Source organism: Oncorhynchus keta, chromosome 1 (genome assembly GCF_023373465.1).
Source record: "Oncorhynchus keta strain PuntledgeMale-10-30-2019 chromosome 1, Oket_V2, whole genome shotgun sequence".
NCBI lineage: Eukaryota > Metazoa > Chordata > Actinopteri > Salmoniformes > Salmonidae > Oncorhynchus > Oncorhynchus keta.
The window spans coordinates 64,920,808-64,947,659 of record NC_068421.1 but is presented as its reverse complement, the minus strand read 5'-3'; the positions used below and the strand labels follow the sequence as shown (position 1 = coordinate 64,947,659).

The following is a 26,852-nucleotide window of genomic DNA, read 5'->3' as shown; positions in this document are numbered from 1 at the left end:
GCCTGGAGGATAGGGGACATAGAGAGTCAAAGGATGCAGAAAGGGAGGAGAGGAGGGTTGAGGAGGCAGAATCAGGAGATAGGTTGGAGAAGGTTTGAGCAGAGGGAAGAGATGATAGGATGGAAGAGGAGAGAGTAGCGGGGGAGAGAGAGCGAAGGTTGGGACGGCGCGATACCATCCGAGTAGGGGCAGTGTGGGAAGTGTTGGATGAGAGCGAGAGGGAAAAGGATACAAGGTAGTGGTCGGAGACTTGGAGGGGAGTTGCAATGGGGTTAGTGGAAGAACAGCATCTAGTAAAGATGAGGTCGAGCGTATTGCCTGCCTTGTGAGTAGGGGGAAGGTGAGAGGGTGAGGTCAAAAGAGGAGAGGAGTGGAAAGAAGGAGGCAGAGAGGAATGAGTCAAAGGTAGACGGGGGAGGTTAAAGTCGCCCAGAACTGTGAGAGGTGAGCCGTCCTCAGGAAAGGAGCTTATCAAGGCATCAAGCTCATTGATGAACTCTCCGAGGAACCTGGAGGGCGATAAATGATAAGGATGTTAAGCTTGAAAGGGCTGGTAACTGTGACAGCATGGAATTCAAAGGAGGCGATAGACAGATGGGTAAGGGGAGAAAGAGAGAATGACCACTTGGGAGAGATGAGGATCCCGGTGCCACCACCCCGCTGACCAGAAGCTCTCGGGGTGTGCGAGAACACGTGGGCGGACGAGGAGAGAGCAGTAGGAGTAATCAAATCAAATCAAATCAAATTTATTTATATAGCCCTTCGTACATCAGCTGATATCTCAAAGTGCTGTACAGAAACCCAGCCTAAAACCCCAAACAGCAAACAATGCAGGTGTAAAAGCACGGTGGCTAGGAAAAACTCCCTAGAAAGGCCAAAACCTAGGAAGAAACCTAGAGAGGAACCGGGCTATGTGGGGTGGCCAGTCCTCTTCTGGCTGTGCCGGGTAGAGATTATAACAGAACATGACCAAGATGTTCAAATGTTCATAAATGACCAGCATGGTCGAATAATAATAAGGCAGAACAGTTGAAACTGGAGCAGCAGCAGTCAGGTGGAATGGGGACAGCAAGGAGCCATCATGTCAGGTAGTCCTGGGGCACTGTCCTAGGGCTCAGGTCCTCCGAGAGAGAGAGAAAGAAAGAGAGAATTAGAGAGAGCATATGGGGGTGGCCAGTCCTCTTTTGGCTGTGCCGGGTGGAGATTATAACAGAACGTGGCCAAGATGTTCAAATGTTCATAAATGACCCAGCATGGTTGAATAATAGTAAGGCAGAACAGTTGAAACTGGAGCAGGAGCATGGCCAGGTGGACTGGGGACAGCAAGGAGTCCTCATGTCAGGTAGTCCTGGGACATGGTCCTAGGGCCCAGGCCAGTTGAAACTGGAGCAGCAGCATGGCCAGGTGGACTGGGGACAGCAAGGAGTCATCATGTCAGGTAGTCCTGGGGCATGGTCCTAGGGCTCAGGTCCTCCGAGAGAGAGAAAGAAAGAGAGAAGGAGAGAATTAGAGAACGCACACTTAGATTCACACAGGACACCGAATAGGACAGGAGAAGTACTCCAGATATAACAAACTGACCCTAGCCCCGACACATAAACTACTGCAGCATAAATACTGGAGGCTGAGACAGGAGGGGTCAGGAGACACTGTGGCCCCATCCGAGGACACCCCGGACAGGGCCAAACAGGAAGGATATAACCCCACCCACTTTGCCAAAGCACAGCCCCCACACCACTAGAGGGATATCTTCAACCACCAACTCACCATCCTGAGACAAGGCCGAGTATAGCCCACAAAGATCTCCGCCACGGTACAACCCAAGGGGGGCAACCCAGACAGGCCGACCACAACAGTGAATCAACCCACCCAGGTGACGCACCCCCCCAGGGACGGCACGAGAGAGCCCCAGCAAGCCAGTGACTCAGCCCCGTAACAGGGTTAGAGGCAGAGAATCCCAGTGGAAAGAGGGGAACCGGCCAGGCAGAGACAGCAAGGGCGGTTCGTTGCTCCAGAGCCTTTCCGTTCACCTTCCCACTCCTGGGCCAGACTACACTCAATCATATGACCCACTGAAGAGATGAGTCTTCAGTAAAGACTTAAAGGTTGAGACCGAGTTTGCGTCTCTGACATGGGTAGGCAGACCGTTCCATAAAAATGGAGCTCTATAGGAGAAAGCCCTGCCTCCAGCTGTTTGCTTAGAAATTCTAGGGACAATTAGGAGGCCTGCGTCTTGTGACCGTAGCGTACGTGTAGGTATGTACGGCAGGACCAAATCAGAGAGGTAGGTAGGAGCAAGCCCATGTAATGCTTTGTAGGTTAGCAGTAAAACCTTGAAATCAGCCCTTGCTTTGACAGGAAGCCAGTGTAGAGAGGCTAGCACTGGAGTAATATGATCAAATTTTTTGGTTCTAGTCAGGATTCTAGCAGCCGTATTTAGCACTAACTGAAGTTTATTTAGTGCTTTATCCGGGTAGCCGGAAAATAGAGCATTGCAGTAGTCTAACCTAGAAGTGACAAAAGCATGGATTAATTTTTCTGCATCATTTATTTACAGAAAGTTTCTGATTTTTGCAATGTTACGTAGATGGAAAAAAGCTGTCCTCGAAATGGTCTTGATATGTTCTTCAAAAGAGAGATCAGGGTCCAGAGTAACGCCGAGGTCCTTCACAGTTTTATTTGAGACGACTGTACAACCATTAAGATTAATTGTCAGATTCAACAGAAGATCTCTTTGTTTCTTGGGACCTAGAACAAGCATCTCTGTTTTGTCCGAGTTTAATAGTAGAAAGTTTGCAGCCATCCACTTCCTTATGTCTGAAACACATGCTTCTAGCGAGGGCAATTTTGGGGCTTCACCATGTTTCATTGAAATGTACAGCTGTGTGTCATCCGCATAGCAGTGAAAGTTTACATTATGTTTTCGAATAACATCCCCAAGAGGTAAAATATATAGTGAAAACAATAGTGGTCCTAAAACAGAACCTTGAGGAACACCGAAATGTACAGTTGATTTGTCAGAGGACAAACCATTCACAGAGACAAACTGATATCTTTCCGACAGATAAGACCTAAACCAGGCCAGAACATGTCCGTGTAGACCAATTTGGGTTTCCAATCTCTCCAAAAGAATGTGGTGATCGATGGTATCAAAAGCAGCACTAAGGTCTAGGAGCACGAGGACAGATGCAGAGCCTCGGTCCGATGCCATTAAAATGTCATTTACCACCTTCACAAGTGCCGTCTCAGTGCTATGATGGGGTCTAAAACCAGACTGAAGCATTTCGTATACATTGTTTGTCTTCAGGAAGGCAGTGAGTTGCTGCGCAACAGCCTTCTCTAAAATCTTTGAGAGGAATGGAAGATTCGATATAGGCCGATAGTTTTTTATATTTTCTGGGTCAAGGTTTGGCTTTTTCAAGAGAGGCTTTATTACTGCCACTTTTAGTGAGTTTGGTACACATCCAGTGGATAGAGAGCCGTTTATTATGTTCAACATAGGAGGGCCAAGCACAGGAAGCAGCTCTTTCAGTAGTTTAGTTGGAATAGGGTCCAGTATACAGCTTGAAGGTTTAGAGGCCATGATTATTTTCATCATTGTGTCAAGAGATATAGTACTAAAACACTTGAGCGTCTCTCTTGATCCTAGGTCCTGGCAGAGTTGTGCAGACTCAGGACAACTGAGGTTTGGAGGAATACGCAGGTTTAAAGAGGAGTCCGTAATTTGCTTTCTAATAATCATAATCTTTTCCTCAAAGAAGTTCATGAATTTATCACTGCTAAAGTGAAAGTCATCCTCTCTTGGGGAATGCTGCTTTTTAGTTAGCTTTGCCACAGTATCAAAAAGGAATTTCGGATTGTTCTTATTTTCCTCAATTAAGTTAGAAAAATAGGACGATCGAGCAGCAGTAAGGGCTCTTCGGTACTGCAGGGTACCGTCCTTCCAAGCTAGTCGGAAGACTTCCAGTTTGGTGTGGCGCCATTTCCGTTCCAATTTTCTGGAAGCTTGCTTCAGAGCTCGGGTATTTTCTGTGTACCAGGGAGCTAGTTTCTTATGAGACATTTTTTTAGTTTTTAGGGGTGCAACTGCATCTAGGGTATTGCGCAAGGTTAAATTGAGATCCTCAGTTAGGTGGTTAACGGATTTTTGTCCTCTGGCGTCCTTGGGTAGGCAGAGGGAGTCTGGAAGGGCATCAAGGAATCTTTGTGTTGTCTGTGAATTTTTAGCACGACTTTTGATGTTCCTTGGTTGGGGTCTGAGCAGATTATTTGTTGCAATTGCAAACGTAATAAAATGGTGGTCCGATAGTCCAGGATTATGAGGAAAAACATTAAGATCCACAACATTTATTCCATGGGACAAAACTAGGTCCAGCGTATGACTGTGACAGTGAGTGGGTCCAGAGACATGTTGGACAAAACCCACTGAGTCGATGATGGCTCCAAAAGCCTTTTGGAGTGGGTCTGTGGACTTTTCCATGTGAATATTAAAGTCACCAAAGATTAGAATATTATCTGCAATGACTACAAGGTCTGATAGGAATTCAGGGAACTCAGTGAGAAACGCTGTATATGGCCCAGGAGGCCTGTAAACAGTAGCTATAAAAAGTGATTGAGTAGGCTGCATAGATTTCATGACTAGAAGCTCAAAAGACGAAAACGTCATTTTTTTTTTTTTGTAAATTGAAATTTGCTATCGTAAATGTTAGCAACACCTCCGCCTTTGCGGGATGCACGGGGATATGGTCACTAGTGTAGCCAGGAGGTGAGGCCTCATTTAACACAGTAAATTCATCAGGCTTAAGCCATGTTTCAGTCAGGCCAATCACATCAAGATTATGATCAGTGATTAGTTCATTGACTATAATTGCCTTTGAAGTAAGGGATCTAACATTAAGTAGCCCTATTTTGAGATGTGAGGTATCATGATCTCTTTCAGTAATGACAGGAATGGAGGTGGTCTTTATCCTAGTGAGATTGCTAAGGCGAACACCGCCATGTTTAGTTTTGCCCAACCTAGGTCGAGGCACAGACACGGTCTCAATGGTGATAGCTGAGCTGACTACACTGACTATGCTAGTGGCAGACTCCACTATGCTGGCAGGCTGGCTAATAGCCTGCTGCCTGGCCTGCACCCTATTTCATTGTGGAGCTAGAGGAATTAGAGCCCTGTCTATGTTGGCAGATAAGATGAGAGCACCCCTCCAGCTAGGATGGAGTCCGTCACTCCTCAGCAGGTCAGGCTTGGTCCTGTTTGTGGGTGAGTCCCAGAAAGAGGGCCAATTATCTACTAATTCTATCTTTTGGGAGGGGCAGAAAACAGTTTTCAACCAGCGATTGAGTTGTGAGACTCTGCTGTAGAGCTCATCTGCTGTAGCAGTGTTATCTGTGGTGATCCATGTTTCCGTCAGTGCCAAGAAGTAGAGGGACTGGAGGGAGGCATAGGCTGAGATGAACTCTGCCTTGTTGGCCGCAGATCGGCAGTTCCAGAGGCTACCGGAGACCTGGAACTCCACGTGGGTCGTGCGCGCTGGGACCACCAGATTAGGGTGGCCGCGGCCACGCGGTGTGGAGCGTTTGTATGGTCTGTGCAGAGAGGAGAGAACAGGGATAGACAGACACATAGTTGACAGGCTACAGAAGAGGCTACGCTAATGCAAGGAGATTGGAATGACAAGTGGACTACACATCTCGAATGTTCAGAAAGTTAAGCTTACGTAGCAAGAATCTTATTGACTAAAATGATTAAAATGATACAGTACTGCTGAAGTAGGCTAGCTGGCAGTGGCTGCGTTGTTGACACTACACTAATCAAGTCGTTCCGTTGAGTGTAATAGTTTCTACAGTGCAGCTATTCGGGGGCTAGCTGGCTAGCTAGCAGTGTTGATTACGTTACGTTGCATTAAAAGAACGACAATAGCTGGAAAATCTAGAACCTAGAACCTAGAAAATCGCTCTAGACTACACAATTATCTTTGATACAAGGACGGCTATGTAGCTAGCTATGTAGCTAGCTACGATCAAGCAAATCAAACCGTTGTGCTGTAATGAAATGAAAATGTGATACTACCTGTGGAGCGAAGCGGAATGCGACCGGTTGTTGAGTGGGAAGTTAATTCGGTAGACGTTGGCTAGCTGTTAGCTGTTAGCTAGCTAGCAGTGTCTCCTACGTTAAGGACAACAAATAGCTGGCTAGCTAACCTCGGTAAATTAAGATAATCACTCTAAGACTACACACTCTAAACTACACAATTATCTTGGATACGAAGACAGCAAAGACAACTATGTAGCTAGCTAACACTAATCAAGTCGTTCAGTTGAGTGTAATAGTTTCTACGGTGCTGCTATACGGTGGACGTTAGCTATGTGGCTAGCTGCTGGGCAGTAGACTACGTTAGGACGACGAAATACGATAATTACGCAATTATCTTTGATACAAAGACGGCTATGTAGCTAGCTAAGAAGAAATTGCTAAGATTAGACAAATCAAACCGTTGTACTATAATGAAATGTAATGAAAAGTAGTGAAAAGTAATACTACCTGCGGACCGAAGTGCGAATGCGACCGCTCGCTCCAACCCGGAAGTTGCAGACACTTACAGTTAACGCATTAATTTTAAAATAAAACACTTAGTCTTTCATCATTTAATAAACCCAATTCTAGGACATGATATACAGAAAATAGCAACATTTTAATTACAGTACAAGAGAGAAATCTAACTTTTTGGACAATGTCTGGAAGAAAAGCCATGATGAATAAGGCATTATCAATCCAGACACTTCAGAGCTTGTAATTCATTTTCCATGCCAATCTGGAATTTTTCAGTGCTATTATGTACACAATAAAGGTGCTGAGCCTACTAATTTAAACCCTAGGAGGCGCACCCCACAGTTTGGGAACCACTGTCCTAGTATATTCTCAGTAAGTACAGGGCTTTAAACATATATTAAAATGTTTGACATGACAATACTAACATCCATAAAGTATCACTAGATTTGTTTCAAATAAAATGTGTACACAATCAAAAATAGTTTCTGAACTAACCATAAATGTCAATTGCAATTAGGCCTTAATCCCCCCCATTGCCAATAGAGGGTGCCAGTATTATACAGTAGAAGCTGCTCATACACAGAGAGCACTAGGACTTTACATATAACTCTAGCTTTAACAACAGATCAAAATTTACAATGTAAAAATATCATAGGACATTTCCATAGTGGGTTAGAGGCTGTGTTTCCCCTTTAAACTGCTTTTGAATAATTCTGTCATTGTACTAAAATACAAATTATGTGGTACCAATGCATAATTGTTTCATAATACCCCATAATCCTTGATACAGCAAAATAAAGTAGATGTGGGGAGAAAAGGAGAAAAATCCACTTTGAAACCATGTTGGATAAAAGTTTAGCTACCTATCAGTCTTTAAAACAATGCAGAAGGGTAAGTGGTTTCATTACTATGAATGCATTGGTCATGAATAACATCTGAACAAATGGTTTTCAGAGGACATGCTACAGGCTGCTTCTCTTTGCGTGAACAAGGTAGCCTTTTGCTTTGATGATCCCCCTGCTTTTGACTATGATGGAGTAACGCAAAACCCACTCCAACCTCCAGTCTGCCACCTTCAGGTCCTGAGTGCTCTCCTGAACTGCTTCCTGGAAGCTGGCAGCAGTAATCAGTTCTACAGGACGAGACAATGTGTTAATTCACTGACCCTCAGCGCACACACACATCCTGTCTGTACCCTACTCATGTAAAACATGAATCTGATTATATAGTGAAAATATCACAAATTCAAATGCAAGAGCGGAATATTCACCTTTTGGGTCATTATGAGTCAGTAGCTGAATGTCAAACTCCTTTGCAAAAGCAGTCAGGTCAGGGGGCATCACACAGCAGGAGGCCAGATTCACCTGGTTACTACTGGGTTTCACCTAGACCAGGAGAAAAAAAACATTCAAAACCCAAAATACACCAAAGCAATCCTAGAACAATCTGAGGGTCTCATCAACATCACCACTCACCTGGGCCCAGTTGTAGAGCTGCTCCAGGAGCTCCTTGTCCAGGTCGGAGGTTCCGATGGTAGCGATCTTGTGGCTTTGCACCAGACCCTCCAGTTCACTCCAGGCAGGCTGCAGGTTGTCCAGGGTCTGGCTCACTTCCTCAGGCAGAGCAGGGGGCGCAATGATCACTGAGTCCAGCTGGGAAACAGCCAGGGCCTGGCAAGCTGTCAGAAACAGTCCATCTTATGAGCATGAAACTTAAAGCACAAAATTGGTTGAGGTTATGCAAACATGAATTGGGTGTGGTCCAGGAACAGACAGAAGTTCACTGATACTAACGTCTACTTTGGTCTGTTGAATTTTGATACAACAGCATGGTCAGGTTTATAGACTATCGCATATGCCAAATGACTTTTGGCAGTCACTGAGTCAATATGGTTCTTTGCTTTATTTGTAACAAATGTAATACTCACCCTTATCTACTGCATCTTTGATTGAAGAAAGGTCTGCCTCGCAAATAAATAGTTTGACTGCAAAGCAAGAATATGGTCATGTTAATGACAAAAACAACCCCTCTGCAAGTCTCATGTCAATGCCACACTACTGTCTCATATCATCACTATGTCCATTGTCATGAAAGACATAAATAACAGTAGAACTCACCTGAAACCTTCAGCTCCTCCCTCTCCTCAGGTGTGATTGCTTCTGTAGCTTGAGGGATGGAGCAGTCAATTGTGTCTGGTAAGTCCTAAATAAATAGGTGTAAATCAATATTAGAACATGTACTCAAACTTCAACAAAAGTTTGTCAAAAGGAAAAGAATTACAAAAATGAAGCTTAAAATTACATAAAGAACCAGAGAAGAAACTTCAATTGTGCCTCCACTTTGTTCAAATACGAACCCAGAATTTCTATTTTACAATCTTGTGGGATTTCATTGCAGGGATGCTCCAATAAGCTTTGGCTTTGTGTACGTAATGCACAGTTCAGACCCCGAACTTATGGCGAGTCGAACTGAATGGAAATGAAGAGCGGGCTGGCAACACTACAGCAGACTTCCTCGTTGGTTGGGGGGGGGCAAAGGGTTTAAGGCATAACAATAAGCTCTCACAGAAGTCCTCCACCTGCGAATCAGAGATCATGAATGTGCTTCCGCTGTTGTGTTTGCAGCTAAGCAATCTTTATTTGCATGCAATTAATATTAATATGCATTACCATTTCTCCCGACAGTGGAAGAACTGCTCGCTCTGGCATGCTGCATGAAACAGAGGCGTGCTTCATTTGCACCGTGCCGAATATGCGGCAGAGGCTGCCAAACTATCATCAAAAGTCCAACGAGGCGCACTTAATTGTTTCAGACAGCCCTCTATTCCCGCCCTTCCAAAGAGAACGTGAAATAGTTCTATCGCCGCATCGAACTAAAAAGGTTTTATTTAGGGCTTAGACCCCCTCTCCCCTCCGTATTCACTGAGCGTGCTGAAGCAGATTAGCAGAAATACCACAGGGCAAAGCTACGCCAACCTCACAGCAGAAGCACATGTAGAACCTTTCGCAGGCAACTTTGCATGAACGATCAAAATGACAGTTCCCTTTCATCAGTCTGAAGAATTCTTTGCAGTCAGACAGCTATTTTGTTTTCCCAGGAGAAGAACGCCATCACATAGAAGTAACCCATGGTTACACAAGTATTGTTCATTAATGCTAGATGATGTAAAATGTTAGCTGATCAGGATACTGTAGACACTTGGTCACCATGGGAAGGTAAAAAGATTATGAACACGATAATCGGTGTTTGGAAGTTGGGTTAAAAGCTCTTTTGTAGCTATGTACGTAATAAAACATGCATGGGAAATTCAACTAGGCTAGGTGGTAGACACAGAAGGAGTGCTTCTTTGGTTATAGTTGTTTACCATGAGGTGCTCTTTGATCATGGATAAAATACTATAGAACAAAAGGTAGTTGATGCTGGATAGTTAATGCCAAAAGAAGTTCAAACTAATTTTCAGAAATAATAGAAGCACTTTCATGTAGTGGATAAATTATACTTTAAAGGTTATGCATAGCAATAATATATATTTTGTTATTACTAAAAACAGATGCTTTTGCAGCTAAAAAAGTCTATCAGCGTGGCGAACGACAATGCATTCGCAAAGTTCAGACCCCTTCAATTTTTCGTTTCAGCCTTATTCTAAAATGGATTCAATAGTTTATCCCCCTCAATCTACACACAATAACCCATGACAAAGCAAAAACAGATGCCATTTTTGCTAATTTATTAAATAAAAACAAGATAATCATATTTACATAAGTATTCAGACCTTTTACTCAGTACTTTTGTTGAAGCACCTTAAGCAGCTCCTCCAGCCTCAGTCCTTGAGTATGACAGTCCCCAGCTTGGCACACCTGTATTTGGGGAGTTTCTCCCATTCTTCTCTGCAGGTCCTCTCAAGCGCTGTCAGGTTGGATGGGGAGCGTCACTGCACAGCTGTTTTCAGGTCTCTCCAGAGATGTTCGATCGGGTTCAAGTCCGGGCTCTGGCTGGGCCACTCAAGGACATTGAAACTTGTCCCAAAACCACTTCTGCGTTGTCTTGGCTGTGTGCTTAGGGTTGTCCTCCTGTTGGAAGGTTAACCTTCACCCCAGTCGGAGGTCCTGAGCAGGTTTTCATCAAGGATCTCTCTGTACTTTGCTTTGTTCATCTTTGCCTCGATCCTGACTAGTCTGAAAAACATCCCCACAGCATGATACTGCCACCACCACCATGCTTCACCGTAGGGATGGTGCCAGGTTTCCTCCAGACATGACGCTTGGCATTCAGGCCAAAGAGTTACATTTTGGTTTCATCAGACCAGAGAAACTTGTTTCTCATGGTCAGAGCCTTTTTGGTGCTTGTGGCAAATTCCAAGCCGGCTGTCATGTGCCTTTTACTGAGGAGTGGCTTTGTCTGGCCACTCTACCATAAAGGCCTGATTGGTGAAGTGCTTCAGAGATTGTTGTCCTTCTGGAAGGTTCTCCCATCTCCACAGAGGAACTCTGTCAGTGACCATAGAGTTCTTGGTCAAGGAGGTGACCAAGACCCTTCTCCCAATCGCTCAGTTTGGCCAGCTCTAGAAAGAGTCTTGGTGGTTACAAACATCTTCTATTTAAGAATGATGGAGGCCAGTGTTATTGGGGCCCCAATGTTGCAGACATTTTTTGGTACCCTTCTCCAGATCTGTGCAGACACAATCCTGTCTCGGAGCTTCACAAACAATTCCTTCGACCTCATGGCTTGGTATTTGCTCTGACATGCACTGTCAACTGTGGGACCTTATATAGACAGGTGTGTGCCTTTCCAAATCATGTCCAATCAATGTCATTTACCACAGGTTGACTCCAAGTTGCAGAAACATCTCAAGGATGATCAATGGAATCAGGATGCACCGGAGCTCAAATTAGAGTCACATCGCAAAGGGTCTGAATTCTTATATAAATAAAGGTATCCGTTTAAAAATATATATATTTTCAAAAATGTCTAAAAACCTGTTTTCACTTTGTCATTATGGAGTCAGTTAAGAACAAATTCTTATTTACAATGACAGCCTAGGAACAGTGGATTTGCTGCCTTGTCCAGGGGAAGGGGTCTGAATACTTTCCCGAATGCACTGTATGTGGTATTGAATGGGTGGATGGAGTGTGATGTCTCTCCAGTTTTTCCACTGCAGTCATTTTGCTCTGGCGCTGCGCCACGGTAAAATCATTGCCACCAGGCCAAAAAAATATCTAACATGAACAATATTTCTGCCGAGGAGCACTTTGAAGATGCTAGAGCGGTCCAGATGTAGTTTTCCTCTGCAAACAAAACAACTAATGAATAGATAAACTATTATACTATGGGTTGTCTGATTTATCTATTTCCCTGGTCGGCTTGTTGTGTGTTCGTTATCAGTGCCATAGGGAGGAAAACATGCATTCAGACAAGCAGTCAATGCACAACAATTCTGGCAATTGCAGGGAAAACAGCAGTTTTAATGGCCTTTATTAAAAAGAGGGGGATCCCAGCTTTCCATTCCTACTTTATTTCTCAACTCCTAAATATCTGTGAACGGCACCATTTTAAACCCAGAGTTTGCAGTGAGTGCATTGGGAGAGTGGGACTAAATGGAACATGGGTCAATTGTAGGGTAACTTGGGGTAAAATGCAATAACCGCTATATATTTGTTGAGGAGTGACTTAAATTGTGGTGACAGATTACATGCTTAGTTGAACAAGAGTAGTAGCAACCAGGGAAAGTGTTGGGGGGGGTAAATGGTGACATGAAGTGGTTTCTGTTACCCTAGGTGACCCCAAGTTACCCTGACAGGTATGCCTACATTATATTCACTGTGTTTATGTAAGTTTTTTAAATAAATCAATAGAATGCTAACTAGATAAAAGATTAAAAGATCACATTTGGGATCTAGCTAATTGTTAGTCCAATAGGTTAAATGCAGATAGGCAAACTGTGCTTCAGCCCATTCATTTATAGCAAATATAGATCAATAAATAAACCAATAAATAAGAGAACTGCCTAACCGTTGGTGAAGTTGGTGGTGGTATCATGGCAAACCACTCACTAAGTGTAGCACGAACACAGTCTTGAATCTGGAATGGTAAAAAAAATGTATTAAGAGTGGACTGTAAATGAATGGAAGTGTTAACATGTTTGCTATAAACAACACCTCGTAACTAGGTAGGGCTTTCAATGATGCCTACAGATCACTCAATGGTGCTGTGAAAGATTGCCAGACATGGACAGTATAGGATTATTTCTGACACTGCTGGCAATTAGTGACTTGGACAGTACGAAAATGTGCGCATTAAGTTCTGGTCCTGAGCTATGGCTTACTATACAACATCAACACTATTAAAACGCTAAATGGAGATTCTTAGAGTCAAATTGGGCACAGCTTCAAGGAAATCGTTTTATGATTGTTCTCCATGCCGAATTAAAGCTGGCATTCAATACTCTACACAAGACAAATCCTGGCTTTCATAATTTAAAATGTCCTCATGCATCTTTGAATCTTATCATCAGATGAATCATGACCCTGACAGGTCTTGCAATACAGCCATAAACGTCAGACTACATAACGCAAACTTACGTTTTTAATGACGTAATGGGGATGGATATAGGAAAGACAACGCATGGTTGTTGAGCTACCTAAACGCGCTAATTTAAGTCGAGGCCATGGAATTTAAGTCGAGGCCATGGTTTTTCAAGCTAGTTAGCAACAACATTATCTAGCCAGTTAGCTGACCAGCCGTGATGCACTCTTTTCAAACGTCTTACATTAGCTAGCCAGTTATGACAAAGTCAATGGTCAGTCTTACCTCTTCACTAGGTGAAGACGGACATTTTTTCTTGAGACGGCTACGGTTTACTAAATTTCCCGTGTGCAGATTCAGTGTCGTAGCATGGTTGAGAAGCACTTTAGCACTGGTGGTGTGAGTGTCCATGTGGTGTCCTTGGTTGTAAGTAAATATATAGTAGTGAAACGTCCTTTTAAGCTATCCAGCAACTTATCCAGTTATTTAATTCTGCAGTTAGCGACAGGACTCACCGCGTTTCAAAAACAGTACCTCTGTGAATTGCATATGTACCGGTAGTTTATTTTGCTGGTGGAAACTAGCGCTATGAGCACGCCCACCTTGTAACTGTGCGTTGTGTGCAAAATCTGGCATGGATTTATGTGGAATTTAGCACCCTTTTGACCAATATGTTGTTACAGTTCAGTACAGTACTCTTGTTTCAAGAGAGAAGATTTCCTTTTTAATTCAACATGAAAATCACCACCAGTAACCAGGTTTCCATCCAACCTTTTTATGCTTAGTAACATACATGTCAGGGAAAAATGTGACAGGTCTGATGGCAAAATATTTTTTTTAGGTAAACGTTCAAAATGTTGAAAAAAAATAATTATGCCAATCTACGTGGGAACTTCTTGTTTCTGTAACATTAATTATGAATCAGCAAACTGCTCACCCACACGACGTCATATACGTGGTCTGCGGTTGTGAGGCTGGTTGGATGTACTGCCAAAAATTATAAAACGACATCAGAGGTGGCTTATGGTAGAGAAATTAACATTAAATTATCTGGCAACAGCTCTGGTGGACATTCCCAGAGTCAGCATGCCATTTGCACACTCCCTCAAAACTTGAGACATCTGTGGCATTGTGTTGTGTTGTGTGACAAAACTGCACATTTTAGAGTGGCCTTTTATTGTCCTCAGCACAAGGTGCCCCTGTGCCACTGAATCTTACATTTGAATGCTAATCAGACAAATTGTGAGAGTGATTTTGATTTTGGATCCCTTCAGATGCCTGTGGACATCAGTACACTCTCAGAGGAAGAAAGGAAAATCAGGATCTGGAAGCAGGATCCCAAGAAGGGAGCTGTTAGGCAGAGGAAGGTGGAATTCAAAGATTATTTCAAAGGGGATGATTACAGCAAGTTTTGGAAGATGTGATAGAGCCTGCTGTAGCTACTTAACTTTACTGTTCTGCCATTATTGTGTGTGTATATATATTATTTGTAGATGTACATCTTTATCCCATATTAGTAATAAAATAATTATTTTTATTCACTTAACTACATATATAATTTTGTGACCATAGGTTTATTTATTTTTTATATATTTTTTATTATGAACACAACATACAAATTACAAAAATATACAAACAAGAGTACATAAACCTAACAGATGGGTATTACATATCGAGACTAACACTTTTATGGTGCATATTTCTTTTTTGTTTTTACATTTACTCTTCATTTCAAAATCATATTTAAAGTATCTTAAATAATGTGAAGAGGGGTTTGTTCTCTGCCCACTACATTTTATGGATAAATGAATTAACAATGAAAGTTACGTCACTGTCGTCATAAAGAGGAGACCAAGGTGCAGCTTGGTAAGCGAACATAACTCTTTAATTAAAGAGAGAACACTGAACAGAACTAAACAACAAAACGTGAAGCAATGTGGCTAGTGCAGAACAGGCAACTAAACATAGAATAACAACCCACAAATTAACCAAGGAATATGGCTACCTAAATATGGTTCCCAATCAGAGACAACAATAAACAGCTGCCTCTGATTGAGAACCAATCCAGGCAGCCATAGACATATAAACACCTCGACATACAAAAACCCTAGACATACAAACCCCCTAGACAATTCAAAAACTAAACATCACACTCTGACCTAACCAAATAATAAAGAAAACAAAGATAACTAAGGTCAAGGCGTGACAGTCACGTTCCATATCATTTGGATCAAAATAAACAACAGATTCTCTCAGATTAACATTAATAGTCGTTTCTTTTCAAATAAAATCTTCTAACTCACTCCAAAATCTTCTGACATAAGAACAGTCCCAAAATAAATGGTCAAGAGTTTCTGGGTCACAGCCACAAAATACACATTTGTTATCAATAGCTATTTTAAATCTGTGTATAATAAAGGTCTTTACAGGATAGATTCTATGAATGAGTTTGTATGATACTTCTTTCACCTTATTAGATATACAATATTTACCAGACAACAATGAGACTTTGTTCCAGTTCACTTGTCCTAGGGCTGCATTCCAGTACATTTTACCAGCGGGAATAGTAACATATTGACATAGTTTCCTTATATACATGTTATTACATTTATAGTTTAAAATGTCAATTCTTTCTAACTGTATTGAGTCTACAAAATCCTCAACAGTTGCACTTGGAGTGTTGTTATATTCTCCTAAAAGAAGAATAGCACCTTTAGGGACAGCTCACACAACAATTTGATACTCCTCAGGAGTGAATGTAACATTGTGTTCTCATGAAGTCTTGATAATCATATAGTTGGCCATCATTATTCAATAATTGTTTAACTCAGATAATGTTCTTGTCAAACCAGTTCTGGAACATGATATTATGTTTGTTAGCTGCCCAACAGAGCATACAGCACACACATACACATCCTATGGATTTTAGGAAAATGTCAACACTGAAATCTTTCCAGGAAGCATCCTTTACAATCGGATAGGTATTTATGAAGACTTTCCAGTTTATATGTGACCAATGAATGGGGTTCCATATTGTCTTGATAAGCTGATTAATTATTGACTTGCTTCATGCTAGCCTCAAAGTTCACACGGTTTTCTATGTTTTTGTCAAAATGACTTCAACACCTAGTCTTGCGACAACGACTTCTGTGCCTGAATTACCTGAAAAGTTTGCTTTGGAAACTCTTGATATTGTTGTAGTCGTGGTATACTTCGTCTTTGTTCTTGTTGTGGGAATATGGGTAAGTAATAAACACTCCTATTACCTGGTGGATGCTTTCATTGTATGAAGAGGGCAGACTGGTACAATGACCTAACACTGAAATTGTACTGTGGAGATTAATTCATCAGAATTCTTCCTCTCACAAAATCTGTTGTTCAAATAAATGAAATATTGACTAAATAATAAGTATAAAGCAATGTCATTGAGAAGGATTTGCTGTAACTAATATCTACAGACAGTATAGTTTGATGTATGATGTAAATGAACTCTTTATTGCAGTCTTCTGTCAGGGCAAACCGTGGGACAGTGGGTGGATACTTCTTGGCTGGAAGATCCATGACATGGTGGCCTGTAAGTAGCCTGAGATTATGATGGTATTGAACTCGATGCATTGAACTCAAATAAACTATATACATTGAACTGAACATTAGTGAAGAAATTAGTATGTCAACTAGATAAAAAAGTTAATTATGATCCAGACTATTAAGTATTATCATCTATTTTAAATTAGGAAAGTTGTTTCTTTTATAACATTAAATAATTGGATGAAAATAGTTGATACTGATAATAGCTATCTATATCCAAAGATAAAAATGGACAAAATGAAGTAAAAAAAATTCTGCTGTCTCAGATTGGGGCCTCTCTGATGTCCAGTAATGTTGGCAGTGGTTTGTTCATTGGACTAGCTGGCACTGGAGCAGCAGGAGGCATCGCTGTTGGAGGGTTTGAATGGAATGTAAGTAATATGTTAAGTGCATTGTGAAAAAACACCAAGATGATAAACAATGGAGAGGATAATCAAGTTATTACAGTTTGTCAATATTTCCATCAGGAGGTGGACACCCTTTATTATGAAGACCTATCCACAGTATTTCAGCTTAGAATAAGCTTTCATGTTTCACAGGCAGCTTGGGTCCTCATTGCTCTTGGTTGGATCTTTGTGCCGGTTTACATCTCTGCTGGTGTGGTAACTATGCCAGAGTACCTGAAGAAGCGGTTTGGGGGCCAGCGCATCAGAATCTACATGAGTGTTCTCTCCCTCATCCTCTATATTTTCACCAAGATATCAGTAAGATGCTCATATAAAAAAATAATCTAAAATTTGTCATAATGCAATTCAGGGTGCTAGTTGAATATTCTTGTTACCTCTGCTGACAGACAGACATCTTCTCTGGCGCTCTGTTCATTCAAGTGTCCCTGGGCTGGGACCTCTATCTCTCCACAGTGGTGCTTCTTCTAGTAACTGCCCTCTACACTATAGCTGGTAACTTTTCAACATAATCTACCAGTCATTTATTCATTCATTACATGGCATTGTTTGTTATTGATTACCATTGGCTGTTATTGATTCCAGGGGGGCTGACAGCAGTTATCTATACAGATGCTTTACAGACGGTCATCATGGTGATAGGCGCATTCATACTCATGTTCATAGGTACTGTTTTTATGTTTCCTATAGTATAAGTTCAACGGTATAGAGTATATACCTCTAAATATGAATTTGTCTAAAACTACTTTAGTATCATAGTATATAATTATTTTCTTAATTAGTGATTGGATGATTTATTGTATCCATTTTCAAACGGACCCTTGAACTTTATCTTTAGCGTTTGACAAAGTGGGTTGGTATGAGGGTCTGCTGGAGCAGTACAAGGAGGCCATCCCCACATTGACTGTGCCCAACACTACATGTCACCTACCCCGGTCCGATGCCTTCCACATCCTCAGAGACCCAGTGACGGGGGATCTGCCCTGGCCTGGTCTGCTGTTTGGCCTCACGGTGCTAGCCACCTGGGTGTGGTGCACTGACCAGGTATGAGATGGAACTTTTGTAGTTGACTTGCATTTTGCATTACAGTCAAGTCTAAGGTGTTATTTTGACTTGTTATTTAGGTATGTTACAGTAGACCATTATGAAGAATCCCACCTTTTTGGAGAGGCATGAGATTTCCTCACGTAAGTGACCTTGTCCTAACCTGCTCCAGGTGACAGTGCAGAGGTCTCTCTCAGCCAAGAACCTGTCCCATGCCAAAGGAGGCTCTGTGCTGGGAGGTTACCTGAAGGTCCTGCCCATGTTCTTTATAGTGATGCCTGGAATGATCAGCAGAGCACTTTACCCAAGTGAGTTCTCACTTTGTCTATACTAAATCCAATATACAGCAATGGACCCTCTGCCAGATATACAGCAATGGTATTGCCCTTGTTCAGAAGTTGTATAGTATGTTAATGTACTGTGTATTACTACAGTGGGGCAAAAAAGTAATTAGTCAGTTCTCCAACTTAAAAATATGAGAGAGGCCTGTAATTTTCATCATAGGTACACTTCAACTATGACAGACAAAATGAGAAGAAAAAAAATCTAGAAAATCACATTGTAGGATTTTTAATGAATGTATTTGCAAATTATGGTGGAAAATAAGTATTTGGTCAATAACAAAAGTTTATCTCAATACTTTGTTATATACGCTTTGTTGGCAATGAGAGAGGTCAAACGTTTTCTGTACGTCTTCACAATGTTTTCACACACTGTTGCTGGTATTTTGGCCCATTCCTCCATGCAGATCTCCTCTAGAGCAGTGATGTTTTGGGGCTGTTGCTGGGCAACACGGACTTTCAACTCCCTCCAAAGATTTTCTATGGGGTTGAGATCTGGAGACTGGCTAGGCCACTCCAGGACCTTGAAATGCTTCTTACTAAGCCATTCCTTTGATGCCCGGGCGGTGTGTTTGGGATCATTGTCATGCTGAACGATCCAACCACGTTTCATCTTCAATGCCCTTGCTGATGGAAGGAGGTTTTCACTCAAAATCTCACGATACATGGCCCCATTCATTCTTTCCTTTACACGGATCAGTCGTCCTGGTACCTTTGCAGAAAAACAGCCCCAAAGCATGATGTTTCCACCCCCATGCTTCACAGTAGGTATTATGTTATTTGGATGCAACTCGGCATTCTTTGTCCTCCAAACACGACGAGTTGAGTTTTTACCAAAAAGTTATATTTTGGTTTCATCTGACCATATGACATTCTCCCAATCTTCTTCTGGATCATCCAAATGCTCTCTAGCAAACTTCAGACGGGCCTGGACATGTACTGGCTTAAGCAGGGGGACACGTCTGGCACTGCAGGATTTGAGTCCATGGTGGCGTAGTGTGTTACTAATGGTAGACTTTGTTACTTTGGTCCCAGCTCTCTGCAGGTCATTCACTCGGTCCCCCCGTGTGGTTCTGGGAATTTGTTCACCGTTCTTGTGATCATTTTGACCCCACGGGGTGAGATCTTGCGTGGAGCCCCAGATCGAGGGAGATTATCAGTGGTCTTGTATCTCTTCCATTTCCTAATAATTGCTCCCACAGTTGATTTCTTCAAACCAAGCTGCTTACCTATTGCAGATTCAGTCTTCCCAGCCTGGTGCAGGTCTACAATTTTGTTTCTGGTGTCCTTTGACAGCTCTTTGGTCTTGGCCATAGTGGAGTTTGGAGTGTGACTGTTAGAGGTTGTGGACGGGTGTCTTTTATACTGATAACAAGTTCAAACAGGTGCCATTAATACAGGTAACGAGTGGAGGACAGAGGAGCCTCTTAAAGAAAAAGTTACAGGTCTGTGAGAGCCAGAAATCTTGCTTGTTTGTAGGTGACCAAATACTTATTTTCCACCATAATTTGCAAATAAATGTATTAAAAATCCTACAATGTGATTTTCTGGACTTGTTTTCTCATTTTGTCTGTCATAGTTGAAGTGTACCTATGATGAAAATTACAGGCCTCTCTCATCTTTTTAAGTGGGAGAACTTGCACAATTGGTGGCTGACTAAATAATTTTTTGCCCCACTGTGTATCGTCTCTTTATGTCCGCAGATGAGGTAGGATGTGTTGACCCCATTGCGTGCCAAAGAATCTGTGGAGCCACCGTGGGCTGCTCCAATATTGCCTACCCAAAACTAGTGGTAGAACTTATGCCTGTTGGTAAGACATCCGCACACACGCGTGAACACACTGAAAACATACTTACTATTGATCCTATTTTTGAAAAGGTTCAAATGTGTCATCACTGTATGTGTGTCTATATACTTTTCTGAGGATGTTTGTATTTTAAATCTGACTCGCCCAATTTCACTCTTCAATCTGTTATCTGTGTCTATCCTCTCCAGGCATGCGGGGGTTGATGATTGCAGTAATGATGGCTGCCCTCATGTCCTCTCTGACTTCCATCTTCAACAGCAGCAGCACCCTGTTCACCATGGACATCTGGCAGAGGGTCCGGCCACAGGCCTCCGAGCCAGAACTCATGGTAGTGGGCAGGTAGGTAACGCCATTAAAGAAATGTACAGCAATGTCTTCTAAACATGAGTCAAAGCCAGTTGTTTGACAATAGCTGTCTAAACATGCCCAACTTACTCAGGTTCTGCTTTTGTTTACTCCAGGCACTGTTGTATTTTGTGCTACAACTCCCCTGTGAATAATAAGCTTAGTATAAAATCGCATAACTAAACCTCAGAAGACATTATACAAAATCTAGGCAGCTTAATTAAAGTGTCAAGATTTTACATTTTTACCCAAATAACAAGTGATATAATTTTTTTCTCAAACAATAATACAAAATGGATGGAGCAAGCATTATTTGTTTTGTGGGAATTCCCTGTTGCAAACATTGCCTTGTTTAGAATGCAAGACTTAAGGTATATATCCCATTAAGATGTCTGTTTTATGGAGGCAATTTAAGTTTCCCTGCCCCATAATCCAAACCCATGACGTCTGGTCCAAAGTCCAATGCTGTATATACTCAATACGGTTGCATTTACATACTAGAAAACTGATCAGGATTTTTCTAAATTAAAACTATTTTAGTAAGGCAACGATTCCTAACAAAAGTAACCTATGTACGATTCATTATACAATACTTTAAACTGAAATAATCCTCACCTCCCGTTTGTGGTCATCACCTGCAGGGTGTTCATCTTAGTAATGGTGGTGCTCAGCATTCTGTGGATCCCCATCATCCAGTCAGCCAACAGTGGACAGCTGTTTGACTACATCCAGGCCATCACCAGCTACCTGGCTCCTCCCATCACTGCTGTCTTCATCATGGCCATCTTCTGGAGGCGTGTCAATGAGCAGGTCAGATCAAGGATTTTATGCCATTATTTGTTTTTATGTCATAAAGCACATTGTTGAGATTTGATACAAAACACTGTCCCTTTGTGTGTGCGTTCAATGTGGATGACCGTTAACACAGGGAGCCTTCTGGGGTCTGATCGTGGGCCTTGCTGTTGGCTTGGTGCAGATGGTGCTGGTGTTTGTGTATGGCACCCCATCTTGTGGAGAGATAGACATACGGCCAGCCTTCATCAGGGATGTCCACTACCTGTACTTTGCTCTTATCCTCCTGGCTCTCACTGGCCTGGTCATCACTGCTGTCAGCCTCTGCACTCCGGCCATTCCAGAGCACCATGTAAGAGTGCCACAAGTACTAATCATAAACATTAAACAGACTTGCAAAATATATGCTGTTACTTATGAGATTAATGTCAGTTAAAAGAAAAGAACATGTACACATTTTGTTACATGTTATAACCTATTCATTCTTCCCCTCTTCAATCCCCCTGCAGCTCCATCGCCTGACATGGTGGACAAGACACAGCAAGGAGCCGCGCATTGACTTCAATGACCCATGGACCACAAAGCCCAGGACACCACCCAGAACTCCTGACCCCAGAGTTGGGGAGGAGGCTGCTGTGGAGGGCGGGCCATGCTGGAAGCGTACTGGAATGTGGCTGTGTGGGCTGTCTGGGCCTGAGAAGAAACAGTTAACCCTGGAGGAGAAAAATGCCTTGGAGTTAAAACTGACCAGCATTGAGGAAAAACCAATCTGGCGGAACGTGTGCAATGCGAACGCCCTCATACTACTCTCTATCAATGTCTTTATGTGGGGCTACTTTGCCTGATTTAATATAACTCTCATTTTGATTATAGATATTGTTGAATCACATATTGTTTATTGAATTACTGATCACACACAAAATGCTAATTGGTTTATAATTAGAATGTCAAACAATAATGGTAATGTTGTTTTTAGTTGTGGGATTTAGACTTTTTATTGCCAAAACTGTCATCTGTATGTGTACTCTTTGATCAGGGTCAGTAGTTAGGTTTCCATCCATTTGGCGACAGATTTTCATGCGAATATTCTAAAATCCGCATAAAAACAATATGCACATTTTCCTACCATAGATGCGTTTCCATCAAATGGACTTGTTACAGATAAAAGGCTGTGCGTGATGATGTATTGGACATAAAATACCTTTTGCGGTTAAATTCCCCATGTACTGAATAAAAAATGCAAGTTAAATGGGTTTCCATCGCATTTTCAACTCTAGTGTTGGGTTTCTCACAAAAAAATATTGCATTAAATAGTGAGTGTTCACACTGGTATTGGCACATGCGTCTAGCCAACAGTGCTATCTGTGTACAAGACATCACAACCGCGAGGCTCTCCAGAGGGTGGTAATGTCTGCACAACGCATCTCCGGGGGCAAACTACCTGCCCTCCAGGACACCTACAACACCCGATGTCACAGGAAGGCAAGACAATAACCACCCGAGCCACTGCCTGTTCACCCCGCTTCCATCCAGAAGGCGAGGTCATTACAGGTGCACCAAAGCTGGGACAGAGAGATTGAAAAACAGCTTCTATGTCAAGGCCATAAGATTGTTTAACAGTCACAACTAGCACAGAGGCGGCTGCCTACCATTCTTGATATCATTGGCCACTTTAATAAATGGAACACAAGTCACTTTTATAATGCCACTTTAAGAATGTTTATGTCTTGCTTTACTCATCTCATATGTATATAATGTATACTGTATCCTTCACTATCTATTCTTTACCATCTATTGCATCTTATCTGCTCTGTCACATCCATATGTTTTATACTTCTATATTCTTATCCCATTCCTTTACTAGATTGTGTGTATTAGTTTTGTTGTGGAATTTGTTAGATATTACCTGTTGGATACTGCTGCACTATCGGATCTTGAAGCATAAGCATTTCGCTACACTCGCAATAACATCTGCTAACCATGTGTATGTGACCAATAAGATTCAATTTGAGTTGCAGACCCGCTTTTGCCCTCAGAATAGCCTCAATTTAACTACAAGTTGTCGCAAGCGTTCCACAGGGAAGCTGGCCCTAATTTTTAAGATACCTCAATAGAAAATGACTCACCCAGTAAAGTACGACTTGAGTAAAAGTCTAAAAGTATTTGGTTTTAAATATACTTAAGTATCAAAGTAAATGTAATTGCTATAATATATTGAAGTATCAAAAGAAAAAGTGTAGATAATTTCTAATTCCTTATATTTAAACTAGATGGCATCAGTTTGGGTTTTTAATTTACGGATATCCAGGGGCACACTCAAACACATAATTTAAAAACGAAGCATGTGTGTTTAGTGAGTCTGCCAGATCAAAGGCCGTAGATGACCAGCGATGTTCTCTTGCTAACTGTGATAACTGGACAATTTTCCTGCCCTGCTAAGAATTCAAAATGCAAAGACTACTTTTGGGTGTCAGGGAAAATGTATGGGGTAACAAGTACATTTATTTTCTTTTGGATTGTAGTGTTTATTTTCTGTGTCTGTGAATTCCACATGGAACTGTTTTGGTTTGTTATTTCACTTTGTTATTTTTGTATTTTGTCGTGTTCAGTTTGTTCTATTAAATATGGACACATACCACGCTGCGCATTGGTCCTCCTCTTCTCCTTCATACGACGACCGTTACAAGATGTAAGATGTTTAAGCACGTTAACAAGGCTTGCAAGGCTGCCGGCCCAGATGATTTCCTTAGCCGCGGCCTTAGAGCATGCACAGACCAGCTGGTTGGTGTGTTTACAGATATATTCAATCTCTCCCTATCCCAGTCTGTTGTCCCCACATGCTTCAAGATGTCCACCATTGTCCCTGTACCTAAGAAAGTAAAGGCAATTGAACTAAATGACTATCGCACAGTAGCACTCACCTCTGTCATCATGAAGTGCTTTGAGAGACTAGTCGAGGATCATATCACCTCCACCTTACCTGCCACCCTAGACCCACTTCAATTTGCTTACTGCCCCAATAGATCCACAGACCATGCAATCGCCACCACACTGCCCACTGCCCTGTCCCATCTGGACAAGAAGCATGCATACCTATGTAAGAATGCTGTTCATTGACTATAGCTCAGCATTCAACACCATAGTAACCTCCAAGCTCATCATTAAGTTTGAGGCCCTGGCTCATAACCCCACCCTGTGCAACTGGATCCTGGACTTCCTGACGGGTCGCCCCCAGGTGGTGAAGGTAGGAAACAACACCTCTTCGCTGATTCTCAACACTGGGGCCCCACAAGGGTGTGTGCTCAGTCCCCTCCTGTACTCCCTGTTTACCCATGACTGCGTGGCCAAGCACGGCTCCAACTCAATCATCAAGGTTGCAGACGACACAACGGTAGTAGGCTTGATTACCAACAACGATGAGACGACCATACAGGGAGGAGAGGGCTCTGGGAGAGTGGTGCCAGGAAAATAACTTCTCACTCAATGTCAACAAAACCAAGGAGATTATTGTGGACTTCAGGAAACAGCAGAGGGAGCACCCCCCTATCCACATTGATGGGATCGCAGTGGAGAATGGGGAAAGCTTCAAGTTCCTCAGCGTACACATCACTAAAAAACTGAAATGGTCCACCCACACAGACAGTGTGGTGAAGAAGGCACAACAGCGCCTCTTCAACCTCAGGAGGCTAAAGAAATTTGGCTTAACACCTAAAAACACTCACAAAATTTTACAGATGCACAATCGAGAGCATCCTGTCAGGCTGTATCACCACCTGGTAAAGCAACTGCACCGCCCACAACCGCAAAGCTCTCCAGAGGGGGGTGCAGTCTGCCCAACACATCACTGGGGGAAAACGTCCCGCCCTCTTGGACACCTACAGCACCTGATGCAACATGAAGGCCAAAAAGATAATCAAGGACATCAACCACCCGAGCCACTGAGGTCTGTCTGTACAGGTGCATCAAACCTGGGACCAAGAGAATGAAAAATAACTTCTATCTCAAGGCCATCAGACTGCTAAACAAACAGCCATCACTAGCATATGAGAGGTGGCTACTGATAGACATAGATTAGGAATCACTGGCCACTTATAGAAATGGATCACTAGCCACTTTAATAATGTTTCCGTATCTAGCATTACTCATCTCACATGTATAAACTGCACTCCACACGATTCTACGGTATCTTAGTAACTTTTAAATTGTTTTTACATACTGCATTACCCATCTCATATGTACATAAGTCAGAAGTTTGCATACACCTTAACCAAATACATTTAAATGCAGTTTTTCACAATTCCTGACATTTAATCTAAGTAAAAATTCCCTGTCTTATGTCAGTTAGGATCACCACTTTATTTTAAGAATATGACATGTCAGAATAATAGTAGAGAGAATGACTTATTTCAGCTTTTATTTCTTTCATCACATTCTCAGTGGGTCAGAAGTTTACATACACTCAATTGGTATTTGGTAGCATTGCCTTTAAATTGTTTAACTTGAGTCAAACGTTCAGGTAGCCTGCCACAAGCTTCCCACAATAAGTTGGGTGAATTTTGGCCCATTCCTCCTGACACAGGAAACCCACTGGCTACAGGTTATCTACCAGTCTCTGCTAGGTAAAGCCCCGCCTTATCTCAGCTCACCATAGCAGCACCCACTCGCCACGCACTTCAGCAGGTACATCTCACTGGTCACCCCCAAAGCCAATTCATCCTTTGGTTGCCTTTCCTTCCAGTTCTCTGCTGCCAATGACTGGAAATAACTGCAAAAATCACTGAAGCTGGAGATTCATATCTCCCTCACTAGCTTTAAGCACCAGCTGTCAGAGCAGCTCACAGATTACTGCACCTGTACATAGCCCATCTGTAAACAGCCCATCTATCTACCTCATCCCCTTACTGTATTTATTTTATGTATCTTGCTCCTTTGCACCCCAGTATCTCTACTTGCACATTCATCTTCTGCACATCTACCATTCCAGTGTTTAATTGCTATATTGTAATTTCTTTGCCACCATGGCCTATTTATTGCCTTATCTCCCTTATCTTACCTCATTTGCACTCACTGTATATAGACATTCTTTTTTTTCTACTGTATTATTGACTGTATGTTTTGTTTATTCCATGTGTAACTCTGTGTTGTAGTATGTGTTGAATTGCTATGCTTTATCTTGGCCAGGTCGCAGGTGCAAATGAGAACTTGTTCTTAACTAGCCTACCTGGTTAAATAAAGGTGATATAAAAAAAATAGCTATCGTTGTCGCCCCGGTTCTTCTGTGGGGTGTATAGGCGGGTGGCATCCAACGTTGTGGTGCATTATCGCCATCTACTGTACTGGAGCGCCACTGCCTCCTACCTATATACTGGAGTCAAAAATGGCCAATGGAAGTATAAAGATAGGTTCCTGAAGATCCCGGAATGCCTACACCGAGGAACGCCCCGAATTGCGGGATGCA

General features: G+C 42.3%; 2 protein-coding genes across 2 annotated transcripts; one reads left to right on the top strand and one right to left on the bottom strand.

Annotated features, from left to right (window-relative positions):
• Positions 1 to 6,630: 6,630 nt before the first annotated feature.
• On the bottom strand, positions 6,631 to 13,673 carry gclm (glutamate-cysteine ligase, modifier subunit). Its single transcript, XM_035781854.2, has 7 exons — positions 13,358 to 13,673; positions 12,560 to 12,628; positions 8,668 to 8,752; positions 8,478 to 8,534; positions 8,026 to 8,228; positions 7,821 to 7,935; positions 6,631 to 7,682 (listed from the first exon to the last, which is right to left on the bottom strand). Exons 1-7 carry the CDS (start codon positions 13,481 to 13,483, stop codon positions 7,513 to 7,515), a joined length of 825 nt encoding a protein of 274 aa, XP_035637747.1. The 5' UTR covers positions 13,484 to 13,673; the 3' UTR covers positions 6,631 to 7,512.
• Positions 13,674 to 16,170: 2,497 nt separating this feature from the next.
• Positions 16,171 to 24,037, top strand: slc5a9 (solute carrier family 5 member 9). Its single transcript, XM_035781845.2, has 13 exons — positions 16,171 to 16,314; positions 16,575 to 16,646; positions 16,927 to 17,031; positions 17,200 to 17,364; positions 17,454 to 17,559; positions 17,650 to 17,730; positions 17,903 to 18,108; positions 18,281 to 18,416; positions 20,153 to 20,260; positions 20,446 to 20,596; positions 21,244 to 21,412; positions 21,531 to 21,746; positions 21,904 to 24,037. The coding sequence occupies exons 1-13, from the start codon at positions 16,186 to 16,188 to the stop codon at positions 22,237 to 22,239; spliced, it is 1,980 nt and encodes a 659-aa protein (XP_035637738.1). The 5' UTR covers positions 16,171 to 16,185; the 3' UTR covers positions 22,240 to 24,037.
• The last annotated feature ends 2,815 nt before the right edge of the window (positions 24,038 to 26,852 follow it).

Bases quoted from the DNA above. Each gene is read 5' to 3' on its own strand.
- gclm (XM_035781854.2), bottom strand. From the start codon at position 13,483: ATGGACACTCACACCACCAGTGCTAAAGTGCTTCTCAACCATGCTACG. The intron at 8,535-8,667 runs GTGAGTTCTACT...CTTGCTTTGCAG, and splicing joins GGAGGAGCTGAAGGTTTCAG to TCAAACTATTTATTTGCGAG. The intron at 7,683-7,820 runs GTGAATATTCCG...CTCGTCCTGTAG, and splicing joins GACTCATAATGACCCAAAAG to AACTGATTACTGCTGCCAGC.
- slc5a9 (XM_035781845.2), top strand. From the start codon at position 16,186: ATGACTTCAACACCTAGTCTTGCGACAACGACTTCTGTGCCTGAATTA. The intron at 18,109-18,280 runs GTATGAGATGGA...AACCTGCTCCAG, and splicing joins GGGTGTGGTGCACTGACCAG to GTGACAGTGCAGAGGTCTCT. The intron at 20,597-21,243 runs GTAGGTAACGCC...CATCACCTGCAG, and splicing joins GAACTCATGGTAGTGGGCAG to GGTGTTCATCTTAGTAATGG.